This window comes from Heloderma suspectum, chromosome 3 (genome assembly GCF_057233095.1).
Source record: "Heloderma suspectum isolate Gila_16-S chromosome 3, 16-S_ref, whole genome shotgun sequence".
Classification (NCBI taxonomy): Eukaryota; Metazoa; Chordata; class Lepidosauria; order Squamata; family Helodermatidae; genus Heloderma; species Heloderma suspectum.
Genome location: NC_139460.1, coordinates 86067732 through 86095089, shown reverse-complemented (window position 1 = coordinate 86095089; position 27358 = coordinate 86067732). Strand labels below are relative to the sequence as shown.

The window sequence follows — 27358 nt, the reverse complement described above, 5'->3', positions numbered from 1 at the left end:
AATGTTTCTTTGTCGAAGCGTATTCCTAAAGAGCCTCTGTCATGAGAACAAGTAATGGAAATAACGGTTCTTGCCTTGTTGCCTTGAATCTATTGAACATATAAAGTTTCCTTATACTGAGTCAGATCTTTGGTCCACCTAGAGCAGCATTGTCTGTTCTGCTGACTGGCATCAAGTCTCAGACATGAAGATGCCTTGGATTGAACCTGGGAACATATGCATGCTAAGTATGTGCTCTACTACTGAGCTGTGGCCCCTTCCCTGAACAGTTTCCCCCCATAACGTTGCCCAGGAATTATTTGAAATTATGCAGAATAGGAAAGCATTTGGACTATACTATTCTGCATGCTTACAGATGCTACTTTTTGTAACACTTTATTAGCTATCCAAGGAACTGCTTCTGAAAATCAGAAATTCTGTTCTCCAAAAAACAATTGATGGAATGAGAAAGGAAGGTATTCCTTACATAGGTAAGTGGGAAACGTGTGTGTGTGTGTTTACCTTGGCAACTTGAGACCTTCCAGATGGTTTGGCCTACAACTTCCATAATCCCTCACCATTAGCTATGCTGGCTAGGACTGATGGGAGTTGTAGGCCAAAACTTCTGGAGGGCCACAACTAGTCCATCCCTGACCTAAAGTTTTACAAGTGCTGAACAAAGATTAAAGAAAAAAAAACTGTAGTCCCTGCCCATAACCTTTCAACCTAATAGACACCATACCAAAGGAAAAGGGGATGAAGAAAGAGCAGGAAAATGAGCAAATTCAGGTAGTAGTTCTTCATTCAGTTACATAAATGTTACATAATCACCAAATGATTCCAGGCAGGTCAGTGGAGTGGGCTGTGCTCTCCCACCTCTTCCTCTGCTGGAGCCAGGGGGACATGATCATAACATACCCATTGTCCCATGGCATCATGTGTAATGGTTCTGCATGGCTACAGCTGTAGTTGCTGCTGACTAACCAGCTCTTGTACTTGCCGAAGATTGAGTCCAGTTTGCTCATGCAGTTTCAAACTCTGAGGTTGTCTGGCCTACAAATCTCTCTTGGTGAGACTATATATGTGCCAAACCTTTGCACAGCTCTATGCAAATCTCTCTTTCCTGGACAGGAAAAGTTGAAAACACACATTCTGTTCCCTGTAGGGCAGGAATGCACAACCCATGGCCTGTGCACAACTCACAGCCCGCAAAGCTGGCAGGACTCCGCCTGCTTTTCCCTACAGCCCAGCTGATTAGTGATTATGCTAGGGGACAGGAGAGGTGAGAATTTCTCTCAGCATCAAGCAGTCCTGCTTCTGAGATCGCTGTTTTGCCCTTCAGTAATAGCAGCGGAGAAAGAGCTATCTTGATGGCAACTGATGGGGGATGGGAAAGGCGTTCACCTCCAAGCCGCCCCTTCCCCAGCAATCCCTACATCTCAGCGGACAGGGAAGGGAAGTTTGTGTATAGGTGTCTGTATGTGTGTGCATGCATGTGTGTGCACACATCTGCAGCCCCTGGCCCCTCCAGCAGATGCTGTCCTTGGGGCTGGAAACATTGCGAATCCCTGCTGTAGGGGAAAGCAAGAACTGTAGTGATAAACAGCCAGTTATAAGATGTAGTGCTCTGATAACCTGAAAGAGATGAAGGGAGATAGATCTAGTGAGCTCATCTTTTTCTTTCTGATTAGCTCCAGCTTTGCATCATCTTTTTTTAAAAAGCATTCAGCAGTGGGAACAGATTATAGAATGTATATCTAATATAACACACACACCCAAATATGTATATGCTACGGGAGTTAAACAGCCTGTTATTTGCAAATGACTGCACTCCAAAAATTGTGAATACAATTAATTGTGGACCAAGTTCTGCATACCATTTTTATACTTGCCTCTAGATAGTGGAAACATTAGTCATAATTTTAAATTAATGCATCGTTCTTTGAAATAGATGTAAAATATATGCTTTTCCATTCTTGTATGTTCAGTATATTGTGCCTTTTCAATACAGGTGTGCTCTATGCTGGGTTAATGCTAACCAAAGATGGACCAAAAGTGTTGGAATTCAACTGTAGATTTGGTGACCCTGAATGTCAGGTGAGAGACACCAATGGTGCCATCCTGTGTGTGTTGGCTCAGGAGTGAGTCCTACTATGTTTAGTGGGGATTACGGGCAAGTAATTTTAAAAAATGTATACTGGCTGAGTCATCATATTGACCTGGTTTGCATGTAACAACAACCCATACGTCGTCTAACCCATGGGTTGTCAGGAGCAAGCAAATGTATCTCCCTGCTATTGCAGAATTGCAGGCATTTTTAACAATTCTTTTCCAGAATGTGGCAGGTCAGCGTAGCTCACAGAAGGAGCCAACCTGTGCCATTCTGGAAGGGAGCATTTCCACTTGGTTTTGGGGTTGCTTTAGGAAGTGCTAGTTCCTGTGCTAGTTCCTAGGGCCACGGTGGCTTAGTGGTTAAGACGCTGAACTGCAGACTGGAAGGTCGGCAGGTCAGCAGTTCGAGACTCGAATGCTGCGTGACAGAGTGAGCTCCCGTCTTCAGTCCCAGCTCCTGCCAACCTAGCAGTTCGAAAGCAAGAAATTGCAAGTAGATAAATAGGTACCGCCTCGGCGGGAAAGGTAACAGCGTTCTGTGCACCTCGGTGTTCAGTCATGCCGGCCACATGACCACAGAAGCGTCTTCGGACAGCGCTGGCTCTTCGGCTTAGAAACGGGGATGAGCACCGCACCCTAGGGTCGGACACGACTGGTTGGGGACACCTTTACCTTTTAGTTCCTGTTGCACTAGCATTTGATCCAGCAGGCACAATGGGATGAGCAGAGGTGCTGCAGCAGTATTGGATCCTGCCACGTGTTTCCTGAGTGCTTGCCCTGTACCAATATTGTGTGAACGCACAGCAAACTTACTATTTAGAGAGAGTTTAAACAGAAAGGTTGGTCTGTGCATTCTGGGGAAGAACAATGCTAATCCAATGCATACAGGTTCTGGGAAAAGAAAAAGAGGCTTATTAGATTTAGAAACATGAGATAAAGCTAACGTATGGAGACAAGTGCACTGCGCTACAGTGTGAACCAGAAATTGTACAAATACAGGTGATGTACCATGCCACACAGCGATGGCTCTAAACTTCGACTTCTGGATGATTAAATAGCCACTACCCCATCTTATCCATTGTGAGCAAACGTGCTGGCATAAATGTGATGTATTGCCGTAATGTGAACATGGATAGCTAAGCAAATTCAAACGCTAACAGTCACTGTCGTAGCTGTGATTTCGAGCCTCAGTCAAATAGGCAGTGCTTCTTTACTGGAAAGCACCACAGGATGATCCTGTGACCTTCAGCACTGCCCTGCCCTATCTATTAACAATCTATTAAAAGTCCATTGTGTCACCTTGTTTCCCTTAAAGCCAGTTAATTCTATATATTTTAATGGAACATGGTTCCTAGTAAGTGTTCTTGGGATCTCCTATAAGTATACATTGAGATATTCCTTTTAGGCTCTTCCGATCTCCATTGTTAATTTCCTAGTTTTATTATTAAATGACACCTGGGAGTACATCTCTTAACTCTTGTCTATATTTGTTTAGGTAATTCTCCCGCTACTTAAGAATGACCTTTATGATGTTATACAAGCAACTATTGATAGAAAGCTATCTTCCCACATGCCTGTTTGGTTTGAAGACAGTGCAGCAGTGACTGTAGTCATGGCTAGCGAAGGCTATCCAGGAAGCTATGCCAAAGGTTTGGAAATAGCAGGTAGGAAATAACAGGTGGTGCTTTTCGGAGTGAAAAAGGGGGTGGCACATTGGGCATCCTGAAAAACTGTTTCTGGGTACTCGAGCAAGTGAGGATTCTAAGCAGGACACCCAAAGGGTCCGGGCAACCCTTTGCACCCTAGGGATAACCCTGCTGAGGGGGATCTACACCCTGTTTCCCCACCTGTCAACTGTGCAAGGCTGTCAGAACAGCCTATTTACAGTGTAGCCTTGACTGTTACTTTGCATGTTTGACAACTGCAACGTACAAGGCTGTAGATAAGGCAAGCCTCTATATTTTGAAGAGCCACAGTTGTGCAAGTGCACAACTGTGAATAACCTCTGGGGGAAAATATGTTTTTAAAAGGGAGGCCATTTGCACACCTTCCATGGTGCTGGGAAAATGTGAAAAAAAAATCCCAGCCCCATTTTGCACAAGAAAAGAAAGGGGCCCCAACCACGATCAGAATCGCAATCAGAGTGGGGACAGGGGACTTGGCAGCAGACAAGACAGGTTCTGCTGCCAACTCCCCTGGGATGCTGGGTAGAGCCAGTTGGCGGACCCAGGGGGAAGGAGAGGGGAAACAACCCATGCCAAGCCCAATCATCTGTTGGGTGCACCAACCACTCACTGTGGGTTGTTTGCAAAACAACCCACAGTGCGTAGCTTGTCACCCAAGGTTGCTGCGGAGAGAAGCAATTTTGTCCTCAAAGTGTGATGCAAAAAGGTCACAGTGGGTCCCCGACGGGGCCAGGGCCCCATTTACTGGGGAAGATGTTAACCACCACCAGACCACCTGGAAGAGCTCTGCTGGATGGCTACTTGAGGATGCAATGGAGGCAGCAAAATAAACCTTCTTTGCTGCCCACACTGCCACGCAGTAGGCATGATTATGCACTCTAGAGCATGCTCAGTCGTTTTCACTTTGCGTCTTGCGCCATTTGCGCTCTAGCCGACATCCAGCCTGTTTCATTGACCGCAGCTCCCCAGTATACCAGGGAGCAGAATGGGCTCCACAGTGCCAGAGAAGGCACTCAGGTGCAATCAAGTCAATGGCCCTCCGCATCTCACTGTTCCACAATGAGGCTAGGGTCTCTGCTGGATCACCAGCTGTCTCCACTGGAAAATCCCCAAGAGCATTCAGAAATCCATCGGATTCCATCAGTCTCCTGGCACGCACCATCCGAATAGGTCCCCCACCCCCGCGGGAGGAGAGTAATGCTGTAAGTTCAAATCTCACCAGGAAATGGCCTGACCATGACAGTGGGGTTACTTGGAGCCCCCCAATCTTCAGACTACCCATCTCACAAGTTGGAGCAAAAACCAAATCAAGGGTGTGCCCTGCTTCATGTGTTGGGCTGATCACATACTGAGACAGCCCCATGGTTGTCATGGAGGCCATGAAGTCCTGAGCTGGAACTCCGGAGACAGCCTCAGCATGGAAGTTGAAGTCACTCAGAACCACCGTCCTGGGTTCCTCCAACACCACATTTGTGACTGCCTCTGCCAGCTCAGTCAGGGAGGATGCTGGGCAGCAGGGTGGGTGGTACACCAGTAGCATCCCCAATCTGTCTCTATGGCCCAACACCAGGTGCAACCCCTCAAGGCCCACTCCAAAGTGGAGTGGTCTCCTGGTGATAGAGATGGAGGTTCTATGAACCACGGCAACTCCCCCCCCCTCCAGCCCTCCAACCTATGTTGGTGCTGCACTGAGTACCCAGGTGGGCAGAGCTGAGTCAGGTTGACTCCGATCAGTCATCTTTATATCTAGGGCAGAGGTGGGGAACCACAGGCTTGGGGATCTAATCTAGCCATCCAGAGATCCCAGTCTGGCCCTCTGGGGTTCCCCATATGCCATGCCCCCTTCCCCTGGCACCACCGCCTTTCCTCAGACCACCACTGATAGTTTGATGGTTTCCTGGCTTTTGTGCAGCTTTCCCCACTGCCCTCCATTCTAGAAGGCTGAAATGCCTCTCCAAACACTTAGTTCTTGGAAGCTAGAGCTTTAAACCAAAATATGCTGGGGGGGGGGGGTTGAATTGTTTCCCCCACCCCTTTTGCTTTCGGGCCCGGCCAGTGTGTCCCCGAAAGCTTCTCCAAAATTGAATTTGGCCCTCAAGCTGAAAGAGATTCCTCAACCCCCTGGTCTAGGGGAAGATAAGGTGGACGGGAGTGAGGATGTCAGCATGTGAGAGCTTTGGCTATTGGGCGATATAGAAATGTCATAAATAAAATCAAACAAAAAATAAATGTGGGGTATGCCTTTGGACTGCATCCTCCTTTTTTGTGTGAATGCCAGCAGGGGAAACAATGTGGTTTATGTACCCTCCCCAAGGCCTACATTTGTCCCACATTATCAAGAGAAAGCCATGCATAATAAGAGTGCAGTGGAACTTACCCTGGCCATTTCATCATATGTAGTTTCTATGTGGCTTTCTCTGAGCAGTCAGTCACACTACGGTATCAAGTGTGGAGAAGATGTGATTTCACAGATGTTTCAGAAAGCTGGATTCATACACTTTTAAGTAAGCTTTCAGTGCTTTGGCTTAGTACCTTTTTTGTTTTGTTAAGGTATGTAAGTGATTGCTTGCTTACCCAATCGATTTGTGGCAAAGTTTTTTAAGTAACTGTTGTTGGTTTTTTTTACATTTCTATTGCTACCTTTATAGGATTTTCTCAGGCTAAAGAGCTAGGCTTGGAGGTGTTCCATGCAGGCACAGCCATGAAGGATGGCAAAGTAGTGACCAGCGGAGGCAGAGTCCTCACCGTGACAGCGATCAAGAAGGACCTTGTGTCTGCACTGGAAGAAGCCAACAAAGGAGTCGGAGTCATTCGGTTCCAAGGGGCCATTTATAGAAAGGATATTGGTTATCGAGCTATTGCTTTCCTTAAACAATCCAGGTATCTATCTGAAGGCAAACTGGAAAACTGAAATCGTTATGTAATGTTTTTCATGAGTCACGGCTTCTGTTTAACTTTAAATAAACAGATGTCATGATTCATGCAATCCGTTACATAACTACTGCATGATTTAATATGATGTCATATCTATAAATTACACAGTAGGCTCATATAAAAATTCTTAACAGATATGCTTGTGTATAATATCAGTTCTGTATCAGTTACAGAGTACAAGGATTAGGTATTGTTTGGGTAATGAATAAGTCTTCCTTTTACTGAAGATTTTAAAAACATTGATAAACAAGCATAGGATGCTTACACTTATTTTTCCATGTGTACTTACATAATATTCATATCACAGTGTTAAACTGGTTTATCTGACCTGGCTTGCCCACAAGGAATTCTGGAAATTGTATTTGGGTTAGAAGGTTAGGTCTCTCAGAGAGAGAATTCTTAGTATCCTTTTGGAACAAGGCTGGTGGGAGCCCAATTCTGCTGGGAAACAGGGTGCATGAGGAGATCTCAGCACACAGGGAGGGGAGGTTTAAATCTCCCCATCCCTCCATGCTTAGATTGGGGGGGGACACAAAAGTGGGTGTGCATGATAGTTGGTATGTGTGTGGCGGAAGAGTGTGTGTGCACAATGTGAGTGTGTGTGTGTGTGTGCACTTCCCCTTACCCAGGGCTGGACAGAAAGTAGACCTCCAGATGTTTTGGACTTCAACTCCCAGCATTCATGACCATTGGGAGTTGAAATCCAAATCATCTGATATACCTTCTGCCCACCCTTGATGTAACCCACCAGACATCAATTAATGTGGCCTTCAGGGGCCAAAAGGTGATTTAGAATCTGACCAGTGTGGAATACCACCTGTACCTCACTTTTATTAAACTTTCACTCTTCAAAAAATAGGTAGTATAGAGCATTGTTTGATTTCCATTTAATTGTAAAATAGTACTACAAGAAGCAGGGCTTATCAGATCAGGGAATTCTTTAGGGCTTGTCTGCAGATAGCTTTTCACTGGCTTGGTGTGCAAGCTTTTAACTACATCCTTCTTAAAATATGGAACAATATAATAGCCCTAATATTGCACCTCTTACTGTAGATGAAAATCTACCAACTCATACACTTGTACGGTAGAGGCCACTCCTGTAAAAATTAAGTAGTGGAAAGACATTTGTACTAGTATAACTGCATTAGTTTCTACCTGGTACTAATGCAACTACACTAACAACATTAATCTATCCTTTAACCCAAATGTTTCTGTCAGTACAAGAACTGGAAGCAGGTGAGCTCTTGCTGTTTTTGACAGATGCCTCTTAATCTAGACAAGAGCATCTTTTGACCAATACCACCAAATATTAAACCATTAAAATGATACTACCTTTTGATAATGTAGTCTTCTGCAATGTATAATAGACTGTCAGTAAAAGCTAGTTTTACTGGAAACCATATGATATCAAGTATTAGTACATTGTACTACTAGTCTTGTATGCATACAATAAAGTTACTAAAAATGACACCGTATCTAGTTTTATTTCTCCTGAATGTCTAGTATTTGATCATTTATTTGGTAAATGATGTAAAACTGTGTAGTGCGCTTTATCCCATGCGGTGAATTTTTTTCTTCAAATATATGTATTACAGATATTGTCTTTTATTGGCAAAATGCAATGTTTCCCAACTAGATTTCCATTCATGCAAAGGGAGTGTCCTCTTCTCTCCTCTCCCCTGTAGCCCTGCATATCCTCCAACCACCAGAGCAGATTTTGAGGGTGGGGAGTGGGCTGCAAGAGGGAGGAGGAATTTCTTCCCTCTCTGTTCTGCTGATAGCAGGAAGGCTTCATTCCATCCAGCCTTATATTTGCACAAATGTAAGAGGACCCCTTATGTGGAGGTCCTAAGGGCTAAACTATAAATTGGAATCAGTGAAGATGTTTTTTCCTTTTTTTTTTAATGGCCCTTCCCCATATGGCGGGGGTTGGAATTTCAGGACAAAAATGCGGCGGGGGGAGCTTAAATCCCCCTTCCCAGAGTGCCATGGTTCTGATCAGAATTGGGGCCATGTGTGCTTACACTGAGGTAAATAAGCCAATCATGCATAGCTGTACTATCCATGAATTGAAGAACTATGCCTAAACAGTTATAATGGATTTGAATGTATGACTGGAGAGTCAATTGACTGGGGTAAGAACCAGTGTACTCAGGTACACGTTGGCTAAGTTGAAGTGTTTGTGCACTCTGGTGAAGATTATGTGTAGCTGTAAATAGGTACTACGGGTCAAAGCAGATCTGAAAATAGCCAGACTTATGCTGACAGCACATGGTGAATGTGGAGTGATGACATCAGTGAACTTTCTTCCTACTGAGGCCTTATAGTAAATGTATTTTATTGAGGGCATGATCCAGTATTTGCTTCTAGGGTAGCCTTCCCAACCTGATGTACTCCAGATGGGTTGGACTGCAGCAAAGCTGGCTGGGGTCAATATGGGAGTTGTAGTCCAACCCATCTGGAGGGCACCAGGTTCTTCTAAGGCCTCAGCCAAAGGCTAAGAGAGGTGTCAAGAGACCTCATCTTCCATAGGACTAACCTATGGAAGATAAGGTTAGAGGCAGCTTAGTCCTCAGATGATGGTCTTCTGGATGATTTGCCTTGGACTGAAATAATCCTAAAGCAACAATTGTACTTAGGGCGCAATCTATGCACGTTTAGACAGAAAAAAGTCCTACAGCTCCCAGCATCCCCCAGCCAGCATGGGTTGTAGGACATTTTTCTGTCTAAATGTGCATAGGATTGTGCCCTTAAAGTAGTTAGTAACATTACTTTGACAGATGTGTATATGCAACTACATTTTAAAGATCTGGTTTTATTTCATTTTAAATCCCACTCTAATTATCCTGAGAGCCTCCCCCCCCCCCCCGCCCAATTATTCTTGTTTGAAAGAGTCAGTGTGATCCATTTGACAGAAGCTGGACTTGGGCCTGGTAGTCGTGAGTTCAAATTCCAACCAAACTATTGATTAACTTGGCTGTTGATCACTTTTCTCTGCATGAGGGCCATTAAGAATCTAGTGGTCGATGTGCTCAGTAGCACACTGTAGCTGTAGTACACAGCTGGGGATGCAAAAAGTGGGGAACCAGGCTGGAGTGTTTGCACCATTCTTCATTTGGATGGGCAGGTCACGAGTTCCAGTTGAGGCACCACACACACCAGGAGCACAGAGATCATAAGCACTGGCACAGAGCTACCTACCCCTGGAATCATCCCCACCAGAACACGTCCTTAGTTCACCGTCTGAAAACCAGATGTTTTTAAAAATCTGTTCCTGTATTTTTGATTTTTGCACTGCTGCTCGATTTTATTTCAGGGTTTTATCGTTATTTTATACTGTAGTTTTAAACTTTTATATTATATTTTATCATGTTGTATTCTATGGTTTAAATTGTTGTGAACCGCCCAGAGAGCTTCAGCTATTGTATAGGAATATAATAGGTATATAGTTAGATAAACCAGGTCTCCCACCTATGCTTGTTAAAGGCACAGGAGCAGGGTGAGTTAAAAGGTTAGCAGTTAAGATCCCAGTTAATTTTTACAGTGGGATACTGGCACTGGAAAATACTATGGCTGATGGATCATACGTATGGGTGAATTGATAACTGGCTATTCTGCCTTTTTAGAGGCCTGACTTACAAAGACAGTGGTGTAGATATTGCAGCTGGTAACACCTTGGTTCAGAAAATTAAACCTTTAGCGGCAAGCACATCCAGGCCAGGTAAGATAAAACTTGTATGTTTTTAATTTAAATGCTTGTAGCATTCATTCATGAAGAACGGAGTTCTTGATACCTCATTAATGTTCTCTAATAATATACAGCTACCATATCTGTGTCTTGCATTGGGAATTCAAGGTTAAGCATCCAGATTGGCCACTGTACTGAGATTTCTTAATACTGGAGTTGTGCTACAAATGGGACCTGCAAGTATCTTAAATGAAAACGATTCCACCTGGCAAATTTCATCCTTTAACTCATTTCAGCTTCAAGATTTTTTTTACAAGGATAAATCCAAGATTGACAGAGCAGTCCTATACTTTGGGGTAGTCAGAGGTCGGTCCCATTGAGTTCAGTGTTGTTGCTGCCAGGTAAGAAAGTACAGCAGCTACAATCCTAAGCACACTTGCTGTGGAGTAAACCCCAATGCACATCGTGGGACTTGCTTCCTAGTAAAATGCACTGGATTGCACCATAAAACAAAGAAAAATGATCCAGAATGATAGGAGGGTCAGGCTGTTCTCTCACTTTCGCTGTTAGTTCCAGTTGACTAATTGTAGAATAGTACCACTATTGGCATCTACAGTCCTGGGGGAAGAAACTTTGTCCCCTGTGCCTGCCCAATGTGTCATATTTTCTGCAGTGATATTTCAGGATCTGAGGATGGGGGAAACAAGGCAGAGGAGAGGTTTGGTAGATAATTCTGCAGCTTTCCCCAGAGCAGCTCCATCCTGTTAACAAGCCCTATTTCTGATTGGTAGGCTGCAATGCTGAGCTTGGAGGGTTTGCTGGCCTTTTTGACTTGAAAGAAGCTGGATATAAAGATCCAATTTTGGTATCTGGAACTGATGGTGTTGGAACAAAGCTCAAGGTAATGAGAAGGAGGGCATTTAATGCATTTCTCTGCAGGCTTTAGCTTGACACTCAGCATTTTACGTGGTAACTGAATGTTTAGTTCCATATCAAATTCATAATTTTGGTTTGGGAAAGAGACCATCGGTCAGTAGTAGACCATGGAGTAGGTCCTAGGTTCAATCCCTGGCAACTCCATTTGGTAGGATCAGGTAGCCCTGGGTTCTCTAACCTGGTGCCTGCGGCCACATCTCTTGGTGCCCACCAGGCTCCTTGTCCCTCTTGATTTTTATTTTATTTAAGATTTTTAAATTACCTATTAAAAACAACAACAACATTGCGAGGCTGCAAAGTGAAGTACTGCCCTCCAGCACCATCTTTATTTGGGTTCAAAATAGTGCTTTTGTGTTTTGGAGTTCAGACCTCCCCCCCACTGCCTTCTACTTCAGTTCTTGGGCAAGTTACTTTTCTTTTAGTCTCACCAGTTTGCCTTCTGGGAAATGAGTGTTTCGTGAGCAGCCATGCCATTTTATGAATAGGCAAGCCCCCATGGTAGCCATTTTGTGACAGCATCCAGGACATTCTCTCAGAATTCCAAATGGCCCCACTGATCCCAAAAGATTAGGGATTCCTGCTGAGGTGATGGGCAAGACCATTGCCTGAGACCCTGGAGAGACCCTGCCAGTCGAAGTCAAGAATACTGGACTAGTTGGGCAGATGGTCTGACCTGGTGCAAGGCAGCTTCCTATTTTCCTGTCTGCAATGATGACAAGACCACTGTTAATATTTTGGGCCTGCATTCACAGTGGGTTTATTCTAAAAATCATTGCTAGCTTAATGTTTCTTCCCCTAAAAATGATCTCAAGTAATGGGTCATTTTTCTCCTCTCCCTTATTTATAGGGAAAGCAAAAGCGACAGAGCTGCAGGATGCTACAATAAATGTTAACTGCTACTTTTTGTTTTCCAAAGTTTATACCATGTAAAAAAATTTTTTTTAATCTGCTGGGCCTACCAGTCTTTGGTGTTTGGGGTATTTGGGGTCAGCACCCCACCCCAAGACACATACACTTTCCCCCGAGTCCCTTATCCTTGAAATTTGCATTGTTTCCACCACTTTCTGCAGTTATTTGTGCCACTTCCTTAAACTAATACTAATGCCAGCTCTGGACAATACCCTGCCTCTCTGCCCCACTACCTATCTCTTAGCCATTGCCTGTTCAGTATTCTTTGCAAGTCTGACAATTCTTCCATCTGGCCAATACATAAGACAGGGGTTGACACCCTGGTGACCTTCAGGTGTTGTGGACTGCAACTCCCACAATTCCTGACCATTGCCGATGCTGGCTGGGGCTTATGGGAGTTGTAGTCCAAAACATCTGGAGGGCAACCAGTTGCCTACCCTTGAGGTAGGACATTCAAACTCCAGTGATGTCACATGATTGATTTTGGTGCGATTCATTCAGCAAAAACCTTTGAGAACAAACCTTGTGAAGGAGGGTATAGGGTGGCTTTCCCCAACCTGGTGCCTTCCAGATGTTTTGGGCTAGAACTCTCAGCATTCCTGATCATTGACCATGCTTGCTGGAGCTGCTGGGACTTGAAGTCCAAAACATCTTGGGGGGGCCCAAGTTGGGGAAGGCTGGTACGGGGATATGGTTATATTGCAACTGACAAGTAAATGACTGCCAGTATACGTTGGGGGAAATGTCCAAGGGCATAACCCATCACCAGTGCCTCTTTCTCATGCTGCGTTGACAAGAAAGAGTTGTGCAGTGTACCTCAGTGTCACCTGCAGTTAAAGTGACCTGCCTGCCTTCCACTGCAAATGGAAAGCCAACCTCTCAGGTATTGTACCTAAGACATGTCAGGCTCCGGAATTATTTTGCTAATTCTCATTACAGATTGCCCAGCTATGCAACAAGCACGACACGATTGGTCAGGACTTGGTCGCCATGTGTGTTAACGACATCCTAGCTCAGGGAGCTGAACCCCTCTTTTTTCTTGACTATTTTGCCTGTGGAAAACTGGATGTTGGGATGGCCCAGGCAATCATAGCTGGAGTGGCTGAAGCGTGTAAATTGGCAGGATGTGCTCTCCTTGGTATGAATGATCACTCATTTCTTCTCTGGCATGAGAAATGTCTTATTCTCCCCAGTTAGACAAAAAAACATGTTATGCTGTTGATGATGATGCACAGGTTGCATCTGTGCTAGTATGAATCCAAGGATCAGTTACACATTGGATTTGCAATGGATTGTCACAGTGTGTACTGTGTTGTGAGTGAGAGGAGTTTAAAATGGGGATTGTCTGAAGAAGAGAGTGAAGGTGGCAGCCTAGACCGTCTCCCTGACCTTCCCCTCCAACGTGCTGGTTTTCTGTGCATGGGAAGCTTCTATACATGGGGGAGCATTCAAATACATGATCCCCTATCAGAAGTCTGAACTGGTACAATCCAACAAGGGCTACACCATATGGCTCTCCTGGTGGTGTTACTTGGTACTTGGGCAAGCTCTCAAAGTATGCCTCTTCATTTGTGATTGTTGTTGTTCAGTCGTTCAGTCGTGTCCGACTCTTCGTGACCCCATGGACCATAGCACACCAGGCCTTCCTGTCCTGCGCTCTCTCCCGGAGCGTGCTCAAGTTCATATTCATTGCATCGGTGATGCTATCTAGCCATCTCATCCTCTGCCGTCCCCTTCTCCTTTTGCCTTCAGTCTTTCCCAGCATCAGGGTCTTTTCCAGGGAGTTTTCTCTTCGCATTAGGTGGCCAAAATATTGGAGCTTCAGCTTCATTATCTGTCCTTCCAATGAGCACTCAGGGTTGATTTCCTTTAGGATGGACTGATTTGACCTCCTTGCAGTCCAGGGGACTCGTAAGAGTCTTCTCCAGCACCACAGTTCGAAAGCATCAATTCTTCGGCGCTCAGCCTTCCTTATAGTCCAGCTCTCGCAGCCATACATTACTACTGGGAAAACCATAGCTTTGATTAGACGGACCTTTGTCGGCAAGGTGATGTCTCTGCTTCTTACTATGCTGTCTAGGTTGGCCATAGCTTTCCTCCCAAGGAGCAAGCGTCTTTTAATTTCATGGCTACAGTCACCGTCTGCGGTGATCTTGGAGCCCAAGAAAGTAAAATCTGTCACTGCTTCCATTTCTTCCCCTTCTATATGCCAGGAAGTGATGGGGCCAGATGCCATGATCTTCGTTTTTTTAATGTTGAGTTTCAAACCAGCTTTTGCACTCTCCTCTTTCACCCTCAACAAGAGGCTCTTGAGATCCTCTTCGCTTTCTGCCATTAGGGTGGTATCGTCTGCATATCGGAGGTTGTTGATAATTCTCCCAGCAATCTTAATTCCGACCTCTGATTCATCCAACCCGGCATTTCTCATGATGTACTCTGCATATAAGTTAAATAAGCAGGGTGACAATATGCAGCCTTGTCGTACTCCTTTCCCAATTTTGAACCAATCGGTTGTTCCATGTCTGGTTCTTACTGTTGCTTCTTGACCCTCGTACAGGTTTCTCAGGAGACAGGTAAGGTGGTCTGGTACTCCCATCACTTTAAGAATTTGCCACAGTTTGTTGTGATCCACACAATCAAAGGCTTTAGCGTAGTCAATGAAGCAGAAATAGACGTTTTTCTGGAATTCTCTTGCTTTCTCCATGATGCAGCGAATGTTGGCGATTTGATCTCTAGTTCCTCTGCCTCTTCTAAACCCAGCTTGTACTTCCGGTAGTTCTCGGTTCGCATACTGCTGAAGCCTAGCTTGTAGGATTTTGAGCATCACCTTGCTGGCATGTGAAATGAGCGCAATGGTGCGGTAGTTTGAACACTCTTTGGCGTTGCCCTTCTTTGGAATTGGAATGTAAGCTGACGTTTTCCAGTCTTGTGGCCACTGTTGAGTGTTCCAGATTTGTTGGCATATTGAATGCAGCACTTTAACAGCATCATCTTTTAGGATTTTAAATAGCTCGGCTGGAATACTGTCATCTCCGCTAGCTTTATTGTTACTAATGCTTCCTAAGGCCCACTTGACTTCACTCTCTAGGATGTCCGGCTCAAGTTCAGTGACCGCACTATCATGGCTATCAGGGACATTCAGCTCTTTCCTGTATAGTTCTTCTGTGTATTCTTGCCACCTCTTCTTAATCTCATCTGCTTCTGTTAGGTCCCTGCCTTCTTTGTCCTTTATCATGCCCGTCTTTGCACAAAACGTTCCCTTGAGATCTCCGATTTTCTTGAAGAGATCTCTAATCTTTCCCATTCTGTTGTTTTCCTCGATTTCTTTGCATTGTTCACTTAAGAAGGCCTTCTTGTCTCTCCTTGCTATTCTCCGGAACTCTGCATTCAGTTGGGTATATCTTCCCCTTTCTCCCTTGCTTTTCGCTTCCCTTCTTTCGTGAGCTACTTGTAAAGCCTCATCAGACAGCCACTTTGCTTTCTTGCATTTCTTTTTCTTTGGGATGGATTTCGTTGCTGCCTCCTGAACAATGTTACGGACCTCCGTCCATAGTTCCTCAGGCACTCTGTCTATCAGGTCTAATCCCTGAAATCTATTCCTCACCTCCACTGTATATTTATCAGGGATATGATTTAGGTCATACCTGAACGGTTTAGTGGTTTTCCCGACGTTCTTCAATTTAAGCCGAAATTTTGCAAGAAGCAGCTCATGATGTGAGCCACAGTCAGCTCCAGGTCTTGTTTTGACTGACTGTATGGAGCTTCTCCATCTTTGGCTGCAAAGGACATAATCAATCTGATTTCGATATTGACCATCTGGTGATGTCCATGTGTAGAGTCGCCTCTTGTGCTGTTGGAAAAGAGTGTTTGCTATGATCAGCATGTTCTCTTGGCAAAACTCTATTAGCTTTTGTTCTGCTTCATTTTGTACACCAAGGCCATGCCTGCCTGTTATCCCGGTGATTTCTTGACTTCCTACTTTAGCATTCCAATCCCCTATGATGAAGAGGACGTCTTTTTTTGGTGTTAGTTCTAGAAGGTGTTGTAGGTCTTCATAGAACCGATCAACCTCAGCTTCTTCGGCCTCAGTGGTTGGGGCATAGACTTGAATTACTGTGATGTTGAATGGTTTGCCTTGGATTCGTACTGAGATCATTCTATCATTTTTAAGATTGTACCCCAGTACTGCTTTTCCCACCCTTTTGTTGACTATGAGTGCTACTCCATTTCTTCTAAGGGATTCTTGCCCACAATAGTAGCTATGATGGTCACCTGAATTAAATTCGCCCATGCCTGTCCATTTTAGTTCGCTGATTCCCAAGATGTCGATGTTCAATCTTGCCATCTCATGTTTGACCACCTCTAGCTTACCTTGATTCATTGATCTGACATTCCAGGTTCCTAAACAGTATTGTTCTTTACAGCATCGGATTTTCTTTTCACCACCAGACACATCCACAGCTGAGTGTCCTTTCGGGTTTGGCCCAGCCGCTTCACTCTTTCTGGCGCTACTTGGAAATACCCTCTGCTCTTCCCCAGTAGCATATTGGACACCTTCCGACCTGAGGAGCTCATCTTCCGGCGTCATCTCTTTTAGCCTTGTGATACGTTCCATGGGGTTTTCTTGGCAAGAATACTGGAGTGGGTTGCCATTTCCTTCTCCAGTGGACCACATTTTGTCAGAACTCTCTGCCATGACCTGTCCGTCTTGGGTGGCCCTGCACGGCATAGCTTATGGCTTCACTGAGTTACGCAAGCCCCTTCGCCACAACAAGGCAGTGATCCATGAAGGGGTCATTTGTGATAGGCTACCTCTTTCTCAAAATGTCCCCTCAAAGTACAGGTGCTCTTTCACTGTTCTGACCATTGCTTTTGGATCTCCTTTGCTCATTGAACCACTTAGGGATTTATTCTATTTAGCGGTATCTGAATATCATAAATAAGTAAATTGTTTAAACCAGTCTTTCCCAGCCTGATGCCCTCCAGATGTGCTGGACTACAGCTCCCATAATCCACGAGCTGGGAATGATGGGTGTTGTAGTGCAACACAGTATGGCTCAAACAGTTTCTTTTCTGTCATTGATTGATTGTTTTCTTCTCCATATTAGGATTGGCAGAACTGGAAAATTAGAACTGGGGAAAATTCGGATCATTTTTTTAATAGCATGACTCACAACATGTGCCATTTCTTAAAGGGCAAAAAGCTTTTATAACAGGCTAAGCTTGCTATATTTCCATGCATATAAGAATCCAGGAGTTAGGATTCCTCTAACGGCCACCACTGCTTTGGTCAAACCCTCACAATGTCTTTCTCTGTCCCTGTCCTGCCTCAGGAGGAGAAACGGCTGAAATGCCTGGCATGTATCCACCTGGAGAGTATGACCTGGCTGGCTTTGCCGTTGGTGCTGTAGAACGGGGGCAGATGCTTCCCCAGCTAGACAGAATAGTTGATGGGGACATGATTATTGGAATCGCTTCCTCTGGCGTTCACAGCAACGGGTTCAGCCTTGTGAGAAAGATCGTCGAAAAGTCCTCTTTAGATTTTTCCTCTCCTTCGGTGGGTGGCTCTAGCGACCAGACGTTAGGTAAGATCTGTCAATACAATCTTCTCCTTCTCTTGATACAGCACAAGGATAATTTCTGGTCATCCTCTGTTCACACTTATTGGAACATTTTCATTGGGGCCAAAGAGTTTGCATAGAAAGGAGGTCTGCAACAAGGGAAAGTGGAGTAGGCGCAAGCTCTTTTGTATGTGTGCCTATGTGATATTTTTGCTTCACTAGCCCTCATTATGCATGAATTGTGTGAAGAGGGTGCCACGCAAGTAGAGGAAGTGGGGCTATGTTGCTGGCCCCGCCCCTGATCTGGTGTGGCTTCTCCCCAGTCTTGTCCCTGTCATTCACATGTTAGCCGTGGATGTTTGTAGGGGGAAAGGCTGTGCGCATAGACCTCTATGCAACCTGGAACTCCAGTGGTGCAGGGTTCCACTCATGCAGAAGCTTATGTGCATAGGCTTTCTCCCTGCAGATGTCCATGCATTGAGTGTGGACACCGGGGCGGGGCTGGGGAAACCACACACCGTCAGGAGCAGGGCTAGCAGTGCAGCCCCGCTTCCCCCGATGATTAACATGTGAAGTAGGGGTTCAACAATATCCATGTTAGGCCTCCTTGCTCGGTGTGTATTTCTGTCTTGTAGTAATTCTTTAACTGATTCTGTTCACAGGAGAGCAATTGCTCATGCCTACTAAAATCTACAGCAAAGTTCTTATGCCGGTCCTCCGTTCAGGGAATGTGAAGGCATATGCTCATATCACTGGGGGAGGGCTGCTGGAAAACATCCCACGTGTACTCCCAGCATCATTTGGTATCATTCTAGGTAAGCAAGACCTGGTAATGGGCAACACCTAGGCAAAAGTTGCAGACAGGGTATAGGATTTCCTGGTTTTCCTGACTTTTTTAAGGTAAACTTTGCCTTTTCAAAATACTTTTTTCTCTCTCCCATCAACCCCACTGCTGCTGCTAGGACCAGGCTGAAGCAGCTGGCCACTTCAGAGAGACCTGCTGGCCACCCTTCTGCTGCGGCAATGGCCTCAACAGGAAATTGGCTGGCACAGATCTCTGGAGTGGCAGCTGCAACTTACCCTATGCCTTACTCTGAGGAATTATCAGAGTGAGACATAAGGTGGGTGGCCACTCCGAAATGCCCCTCCAGCCACTGTCCTGCTATTCCAAATGCTGCAACAGGAAAGTGGCCAGTGTGGCTTTCCAGAGCAGCAAGCCAATGCTTCGCCCTGAGGGCTCATCAAAGCAAGGCATTGGTCTGCCCAGGCAGTGCTCCAGAGAGCTGGATCGGCCCCGTCCCCTGCTGTGGCAAATGCTATTCACAAGAGTGCTGGCCGGGCTGGCCGGGCGGACCGGGTGGTCACCGTGAGAACTCTGCAGCAGTAAACCGGCTGATGTCACTCTCCAGAGAGCCCACCAGGCCCAAATACTTCACTCTTAGAGGTTCTTCCTCAGAACAAGGCATCCTGGGTTAGGTGACCTTGGAGTTTGGGTGTGCTGCAGCAACACAGGCGGTCTCCAGGGCCACCTTGCCGCCAATGCCTTGCTCTGAGGAAGGACCCCTCAGAGCAAGGCAATTGGGAGAAAGGAAGAGGAGGCTGCAGCTAGTGGGCTGGGGTGAGGAGGTATAGTCTCACACCTCTGGAAGGCACCAAGATGGGTAAAGCTAATGTACAGTACATCTCAGCTATTGCTGAATGACGATAAGACTTAAAAAGAGGCTAGGAACTAATTTAGGGTTGTCTTCCTGATTAAGAGCAACCTTTTGGTCTCTTAGTTGTTATTTTAAATCTGTTGTTGTATTCTAAATCTCTGCATTGCTGCTAGGTTTTATTCTAGGCTGTACGTTTATACTGTAGTTTTAAACATTTATATTTTATACTGTATGTTAAGATGTACTTTGTGGTTTTAATCATTGTGAACCACCCAGACAGCTTCAGCTATTGGGCGGTATAGAAATATAATAAATGAAAATAATCAAATGTCCTTTAGTTGATTTAATATGCATATATTAGCAAATGACTTAATTGATAGCTGTGAAGAATGAAAGATACTTTATATTAAAAATAACTTTTAAAAATGTGTTTTTCTATTAATTGGGGAGTTTTTAAAGTCAGTTGAGAAGGTTTTGAATCAGTTAATTGATTAAAGGTTCCAACCCTAAACTAAATAGGTTGTATCCATTGGTGTTAATCTGATAGAAAAGAGACAGCCCCCTGTGCATCCCCCAAATCTTCTCCGGAGGATTGGGGGACTCCCTGAGGCAGATTTGAGGTGTCGTATCAGGGGTGCAGGGGGGAGAGAGGAAGGAGAAGTCCCATTGCATGAGCGAAAATCTGCTCAAGTGGCATTGGATGCTGCGCATTAAGTTTCCCTCAGTTGCCAGCAGTCACCATTGGAGCTAATGCTTAGAGTTTTTACATTTGTTACATGCATGCAAGCGCACAAACTCCCGAGACATTGAGTACCATACTTGCGTGTGCATGCTTTTCTCTGTGATACTTTTTTCAGTGTAACATGTTTGTAACAAGACAACTCTGGCTATTTTCAGATGCCCTGAGTTGGAAGATACCAGGCATCTTTTCCTGGCTTCAAAAAGAGGGAAACCTATCAGAAGAGGAAATGGCTCGAACATTTAATTGCGGAGTGGGAGCAATCTTGGTGGTGCAGAAGGAGCTAGCTGGGCAGGTTCTGAAGGACATCCAGAGGCATGAGGAGGCATGGTTGATTGGGAAAGTTGTATGCCATCAAGCAGGTGACTATGCTGAGCTTCAGCTTCCTGGGGATTGTTTATAATGTGGTGAAGATGCCACAGACAGCAGTCCTGAATTTTGTAATCGCGAAATACAGCAGATAGCTGTGCCTTGAAGGCCAGTAGATTCCCTCATGACTTGAATCTTGCTTATGTCATAAATTCATCTGAATTCTCTCTAATCCTATGTAAATCATATTTTAAGAAGTTGGAATTTAAAACACATGATGATGAATGTAATTAATACAATGAAATAAATAAATAAATAAATAAATCAGGATAAACAGTAGAACTATAAAAGCAGTTTGGCAAGGCATAAACTGCTTTAAAACTGGCCGACCCTCCTTCCTTGGAGATTTTCAAGAAGTAGTTCAAATAGCAGGTGCCAGTCAGAGATAGATATAAAACATCTTGACTTAGAGCAATGGGTCAAGTTAAAGGACCCTTTAAGCCCCTTCCAGTTCTGTGAAATACAACCGCAGCATATATCCACATGTTTTAGATGCACCATTGGATAAATGAGTAGTTGGAAATCTGGTAATTTATTGTACACTCACAGTACATTCTGAGCTATTATTTTAATACTGTTTGTTTACAACTAATCTTCTCTGAATTGAAGGGTCTGCCCATGTTAAAGTCAATAACTTGCTTCAAGCCTTACAAGCAAATCGGTTACAGTACTCCCACAGGGAACAGAGCAAAACCCAACCAAACAAAACAAAGGTGGCTGTCCTCATCTCTGGAACAGGTGAGATTCCTGGATTCTCCATTGCAAGAAATTAAAAGGGAACGTTGGGGCATCTTGTGGGACATTGATTCTGGTCATTTTATAGGCAACCTTAAAGTAGGTTGGTCAAACCCAACAGTAAAGATATTTCCTGATTCTGTATTTATGAGGTGATCATGTTGATACTTGTAAGAACGTAAGGAGAGTTATGATTATCAGATCTAGTCCAGCATTCTGTTCTCGCTGTGGCCTACCAGATGCCTATGGGAAACCCACAAATAGGACATGAGTGCATTAGCACTCTCCCACTCATACAGCTGGTACTGAGAAGCATGCTGCCTCTGGTACTGGAGGTAATATGTAGCCATCATGACTTTTAGCCATTTCTATTCTTATCCTTCATTAATTTGTCTAATCTCCTTTTAAAGCTGTCCATGTTAGTGGCCATGTTTGCTATGGTAGCAAATGGCATTGTTTAACTATATGCTGTATGAAGAACTACTTCATTTCATCTGTCCTGAATATCCCACCCCTCACCTTTATTGGATAACCCCGAGTTCTAGTATTATGAGAGAGGGAGAAAATTTCTTCTTATCCATTTTCTATGCACCATGCATAGTTTTGTACAGATGAAGCCCTTGTGTCCATTTTCCTTATCTATTTTCATAAGTCAGAGATCAGTCACCTCTTTGCCTAAACACAAAATGCAGAGTGCTGTCTTTTGCAAACAAACAAGCAGGGGCACCATCATTTCCAAATTCAGTTTTCTGGGTCAGGAGTTTGTCGGGGAGAAAGGGCATACAGGACATTTTTAGAAATATTATTATCTGAAGGAAATGCAGCAGAGTATAACAGATTTTTAACAGCAGGTTGCTTTGGGGTGGGAGGTCTTGCAATTATTTGTGAAATCTGTACACATTGACATAAGCCCCAGGCAACCCAAATGCAAAGCATTAGAGAAAAGACTCTAATGTCTCTAATTGTTTGGAATTAGAGTACTGTGTACTTGGAGGAGGAGGAGGAACACTCTGAACTCACTAATTGTTTTTGGGATGTGCTGATAATGAAAAACTGATGAATCATGTTAAGTGTGGGGAAAAAGAAAATACTTAACAATTTGGTTTAAATGTTTGGAACATGCTGCAAAACTTTTGTTTTGCCACCAAACCAGAAACCCTAAGGCTGCAATCCTATACCTACTTACCTAGGAGTAAGCTCCTTTGAACTCAATGGGTCTTAGGTCTTGAAAAAATTTTTATAGGATTGGGCTGCATGTATTTTTTTTAGATGTCATTTTTAAATTTAAAACAGAACATATATTGCTATGGATGGATACACTTGTGAAGGTTGGTGTTGGTTTTCCGTATATTGCGTTCATTAACAAAGCATTGCTACTTTTAGAAAGCTTTTCAAACCATTTAAGGATGTCGTTTTACTGTTTTGAATTCTTCAGGTACAAATCTGGAAGCTCTAATAGCCAGCACAAAGAAGCCAACTAGCTCTGCACAAATCGTGCTGGTCGTTTCTAACAAAGCTGGTGCTGAAGGGTTACAGAAAGCTGAAAGAGCTGGCATTCCTACAAAAGTAAGTAAATATTCCGTAGTCTATCATACTTAACCTAACAGTTATTACTGTGTGAAATAAATGAGTACGACTGTGCGCGATATAACTGGAGAAATCATAGCTCTAAACTTTTTTTTTTATTTCTTACATAATATGCCAATAATGCTCTTTAGCTAAGCTCATTTGGACTTGCATTTATTTATTTACCAATTATTTATTTCTTAATTTATTTATTATATTTCTAAACTGCCCGATAGCCAAAGCTATCACACCAAACCATGCTTTAGGAAGTTTAATGTCTGAACTGACAGATGACAGTTTGCAGTCAGCTGGCAAACCAAAATGAGAAACTAGTTTAAAGTGAGTTCGCAGACAATGGTTTGTGCTAACTGTGGTTTGGCTTGATGTCTGAAATAATAAAGCTTAGTTACAGCCGTTAACTAATCATCTCTGGAGTTCTCCGCATCATAGAAACAGAAGTACTGGTAGACAGAACACACAGTCAGATAAGCACTTCTAAACCACACCTGTTCTGTTCATTTGGAAGCTCAACTCATGCCTTTTGGGTCTAAACAACAAATAGAGGAAACTATGGTTGGTGTGATGACTGAATTAAGCTTCTTTCATCATGGGTAAAAAAAATTCACAACCATAGTTAATATCAGTTGATATTTTAAAAAAACTATGGGACACAGTTCAAATAAAGATAGGTGTGCGTAAGCCCCATGAGCTTCAATGGGACTTAAGCCTTCTGAACCCTCTCTAGATTAGGGTATTATATATTTATCAAGGGTAAATTAGTTACATTTATAAAGGACTGCTTTAATAAGCTGAGGTTTCTGAGGGTTTGAATTCCATAAAACAGTGTAAGGCTTTCAGCCAGGATGGGAAACCTGTGGCCCTCTAGATGGTGTTGGACTCCAATTCCCATCATCCCTGACTATTAGTATGCTGGTTGGAGCTGATGGGATTGGAGTCCAACAGCAGCTGGAGGGCCACAGGTTCCCCACTCTGCTTTACAGCAAATCTCAAGGTTCCTTTTGCCCCCACTGAACTTCAAACGGCAAATCAAACACAGACAAGAGGCTTCAGTCTGCAGCTTTTAATCCAAAGGGTCATACAGATGCAAATTGTCAGTGACTCTCAACCTACAAGGAAATGTCCTCAGAGGGTTCAAAAGGTAGCTAAGAAAGTTGCCTGCCGTTTGAAAGGAAGGTGGTCTCACTAGCCTAACTTAAAGGGTGGGGGGAGGTCTCTGTCTCTCTCGTGAGGTTTCTAGGCGCAGCTGTTGACGCAGGGCCAGTTGGGTAGACCCTCTAAGTTCCGCCCCGGCCTTCTCCCTCTTTGCTCTGCGTCTGCGCCTGGCATCTATTAATTCAGACTCCCCAAACCCTGCCTCTCCCTGTTCTCTATCTCTCACCGGGGGGCGGGGTGAAGAGGGATCCTCCTGCTCCAGCTGGACCTTTGCAACCTGAGGAACCTGCCTAGCCATGTCTGGACTAGTCTGGGAAAATACCTCCCCCATGTCTGGCGGTTCTTCTTCAGAATCTGAACTACTATCCCACTCCCTGTGCTCAGAAACACTCCTGACAGCAAAGGAAACAATTAGGAGATCTGTTTATTTATTTATTTGATTTGTACCCCACTTTTTTCTTCTTCTTTTTTAACCAAAAATGGCACTCAGGGCAGCTTACAATGACTGATAAAAGCAACAATAAACACATACATTAAAGCACTATTAAAAACACAACAACAACAGAGTAAAAACCATCTCCAGCCCAACAGACCCGCTTACATACTGAAGGCCCACTTGAATAAAGCAGTCTTTGCTCGCCAGTGGAAGGACAGCAAAGAGGAAGCAAACGTAGTCTCCCTCGGTAGGGATTTCCACAACCAGGGAGCAGCCACCAACAAGGCCCTCTTTTGTGTTGCCACCAAATGCGCCTCTGAAAGTGGCAGTCTCAAAAGAAGGGCCTAAGTTTGGTTTGTACAAATGCAATTATTTAATGATGGTTCATTTCTGTCCTCCACCATGAATTTACTAGGTGGCTTTGGCAAACCAGTCTGCCTCAGCCTTAACTTCCCATCTGCAATATGGGTATTAATACAGCTCCACCTTACACAGTTTTAGTAACGATGACTGAGGATAATGCACATACAACGTTTTGAACATGCTCAAGTGAAAGAATACATTCTTAAGTAGGCCTCCACATATCTGGTCACCAGGGGTAAGTGCCCCTCACCTTCTGGAGAGCCCTGGCTGTGGCTCAGGCTCCCTGGCCCAGCTCTGCCCTTTAGCTTCTGCTTGGCCTTCTTCAAGGCCAGCAGCCAAAGCTCATTATCAGTGATTTATCATCTGTGCCACTCAAGTGACTACCATTGTAGTAGGATGGGGTTTTCAGTGCTTCGCTTTGTCTGTTCAAAGTTTTCAGCATTTATTGTATTCTCAATGGAGGAAAGACTAAATCAGCCGTCCCCAACCTTGTTCCTTCAAGATGTGTTAAACTCCCACTCCCACCCTCCGTTGGCCATGCTGGCTAGGTATGATGAGAGTTGTAGTCCAACGTATCTGGAGGACATCATAATAGGGAAAGCTGGAGTAAATGAACCACATATACAGTACATACTGCTTTTCTACCCTGTCTTTGGCGACTTAGGTAATTGACCACAAGCTGTTCAGCAGTCGTACGGAGTTTGACAGCGCAGTTGATAAAGTCCTTGAAGAGTTCTCCACTGAACTGATCTGCCTTGCAGGATTTATGAGAATTTTATCTGGTCCTTTTGTCCGAAAATGGGATGGTAAATACATCTGAATATACTAGACACGAACTAGAAATGCTGATGTAATTAAACCCTGAATTTAGCATATGAGGCAGTTTGGTAGTAGAGTCACTTTTAATTAGGTAAATTTAGTTTAATTTCCTAGTTTTAAAACAATGCAGAGTTTCTTGCAGGTTTGGAGGGATATCCCTACATTTCTTGCAGATTTTTTTTTTCAAATGAAAGCAGCATTGATGTGAAGGAAGGACATCTGTATTCTCCATCTTATTAGTAAACCAACTACATTATAGCTATCCCCGTGATTGCTGATTCCACAGTGCAGTGATAAAACTACTGCCTGATCATTTGTTCCTAAGTTGTGATGATACAACATTAGTGACTCTCATGGTTGTATGACTTGAGGAAATGAAGGACACAAAACTCCTATTTATTAACTCTCCAACTAAATTGATATACTGGACAAACCTGATTATTTCCTGGGGATGTCTTAGAATGAGCAATTCCCATTCTGATTTTTTTGTGGCAAAAAACAGCCACAGCTTTCCCTCTCCCTCCCTCCCTACACACATGCACACACAATTATTTTAGGGGCTTTATAGGTCCTTGCCACAAACCAGGAGCCTTTACTGCGAAATACTACTTAGTTTTCAACCCAGAATCCACTGACATCTTTTGGCTGGTGGTGCCGCCTATGACAAAATATATTGGACAAAGTGTATCATCACAAACACTGTTGAAGACATGGAAGCTGTTGAAACTCCATCCCCAAAGGTGGCAAATGTTCCTAGGTTGTATGCTGTGGAGGCTGGTGGCTCTGATGTCAGTGGGGTGGTGAATCCGCTCCGGGTTTCAGTCAGAACTCTAAAGGAGCTATATAGCTCCTTTAGAGTTCTGACTGAAACCCGGAGCAGTTTCACCACCCCACTGACATCAGAGCCACCAGCCTCCACTGATTGTATGTGGCCCAAGAATATGAATGATGACTGTTAGGTGAATATAGAAAAGCAGGGGTGGGAACCAGTTCTGTCAAGGGTTGCAATCCCTCAGAGGTAATTTGCTTGGGTCTGCATGCCACCAGCAGACTGGGCCACAGCCAGCAATGGGTGAGGCCACAGCCAAAAGTGGGCAGGGCCACCCCTTTTCTCTCTGTCTGCCACCTCCATTTCTCTCTCTCTCTCTCTCTCTCTCTCTCTCTTTCTTTCTCAAACCCCGTTCTGTATGTCACTCTCCCTCCCCCTCCCCACACAGCAGGCTATGAGGAGAGGGGCAGATCGCTGTGTCAGATTTCTGAACAGTTTGCTGACAGTTTTTTGAACTAGGCCGAGGTCTGCATGAAATTAGGCTGCGAATGTGGCCCCAGGGGCACAGATTGTCCTCCCCTGAAGTGCAGCTTCTGTGAACGACATGAGGAGAGGCTATGGCACAATATTGGTCCGTGTTTTTCCCTTTGCAATTCTGCCTTCAAGGGGAAATCTGCATAGAACAAGGAGGCATGGAAGTCTTGGACCGGAGCCTTTCTCTATATAAAATGCCCTATCACAGTCATTGAAGACCATAATATTTTTTACTGTAATGCCCTTCACTAGACATCCAAGGTCAGTGTCTGCCTGGTTCATCCACTGTGCAAATGCAGGCTGTGTGAGGTCAGGCCTGCGCCACTGCTAATGTCCACTTCTGCTTGGATGCTCTGTGTCGGGTGGTATGGATCTCATCTCGCAACTTTGCCTGTA

At 44.3% G+C, this 27358-nt stretch overlaps 1 protein-coding gene across 3 annotated transcripts in view; it reads left to right on the top strand.

Annotated features, from left to right (window-relative positions):
* The window catches only part of LOC146349860 (trifunctional purine biosynthetic protein adenosine-3), a 56956-nt gene that overhangs the window by 22789 nt on the left and 6809 nt on the right, over nucleotides 1-27358 (top strand). For all 3 annotated transcript variants that reach the window (XM_084843626.1, XM_084843628.1, XM_084843627.1), the window contains exons 8-20: nucleotides 383-470; nucleotides 1991-2076; nucleotides 3587-3755; nucleotides 6425-6656; nucleotides 10337-10431; nucleotides 11190-11299; nucleotides 13183-13381; nucleotides 17577-17828; nucleotides 18467-18619; nucleotides 20357-20560; nucleotides 21177-21305; nucleotides 22738-22868; nucleotides 25505-25646. In XM_084843626.1, coding sequence (XP_084699752.1) covers nucleotides 383-470; nucleotides 1991-2076; nucleotides 3587-3755; nucleotides 6425-6656; nucleotides 10337-10431; nucleotides 11190-11299; nucleotides 13183-13381; nucleotides 17577-17828; nucleotides 18467-18619; nucleotides 20357-20560; nucleotides 21177-21305; nucleotides 22738-22868; nucleotides 25505-25646 — 1990 coding nt within the window. The remainder of the gene's footprint in view (nucleotides 1-382; nucleotides 471-1990; nucleotides 2077-3586; nucleotides 3756-6424; nucleotides 6657-10336; nucleotides 10432-11189; nucleotides 11300-13182; nucleotides 13382-17576; nucleotides 17829-18466; nucleotides 18620-20356; nucleotides 20561-21176; nucleotides 21306-22737; nucleotides 22869-25504; nucleotides 25647-27358) is intronic.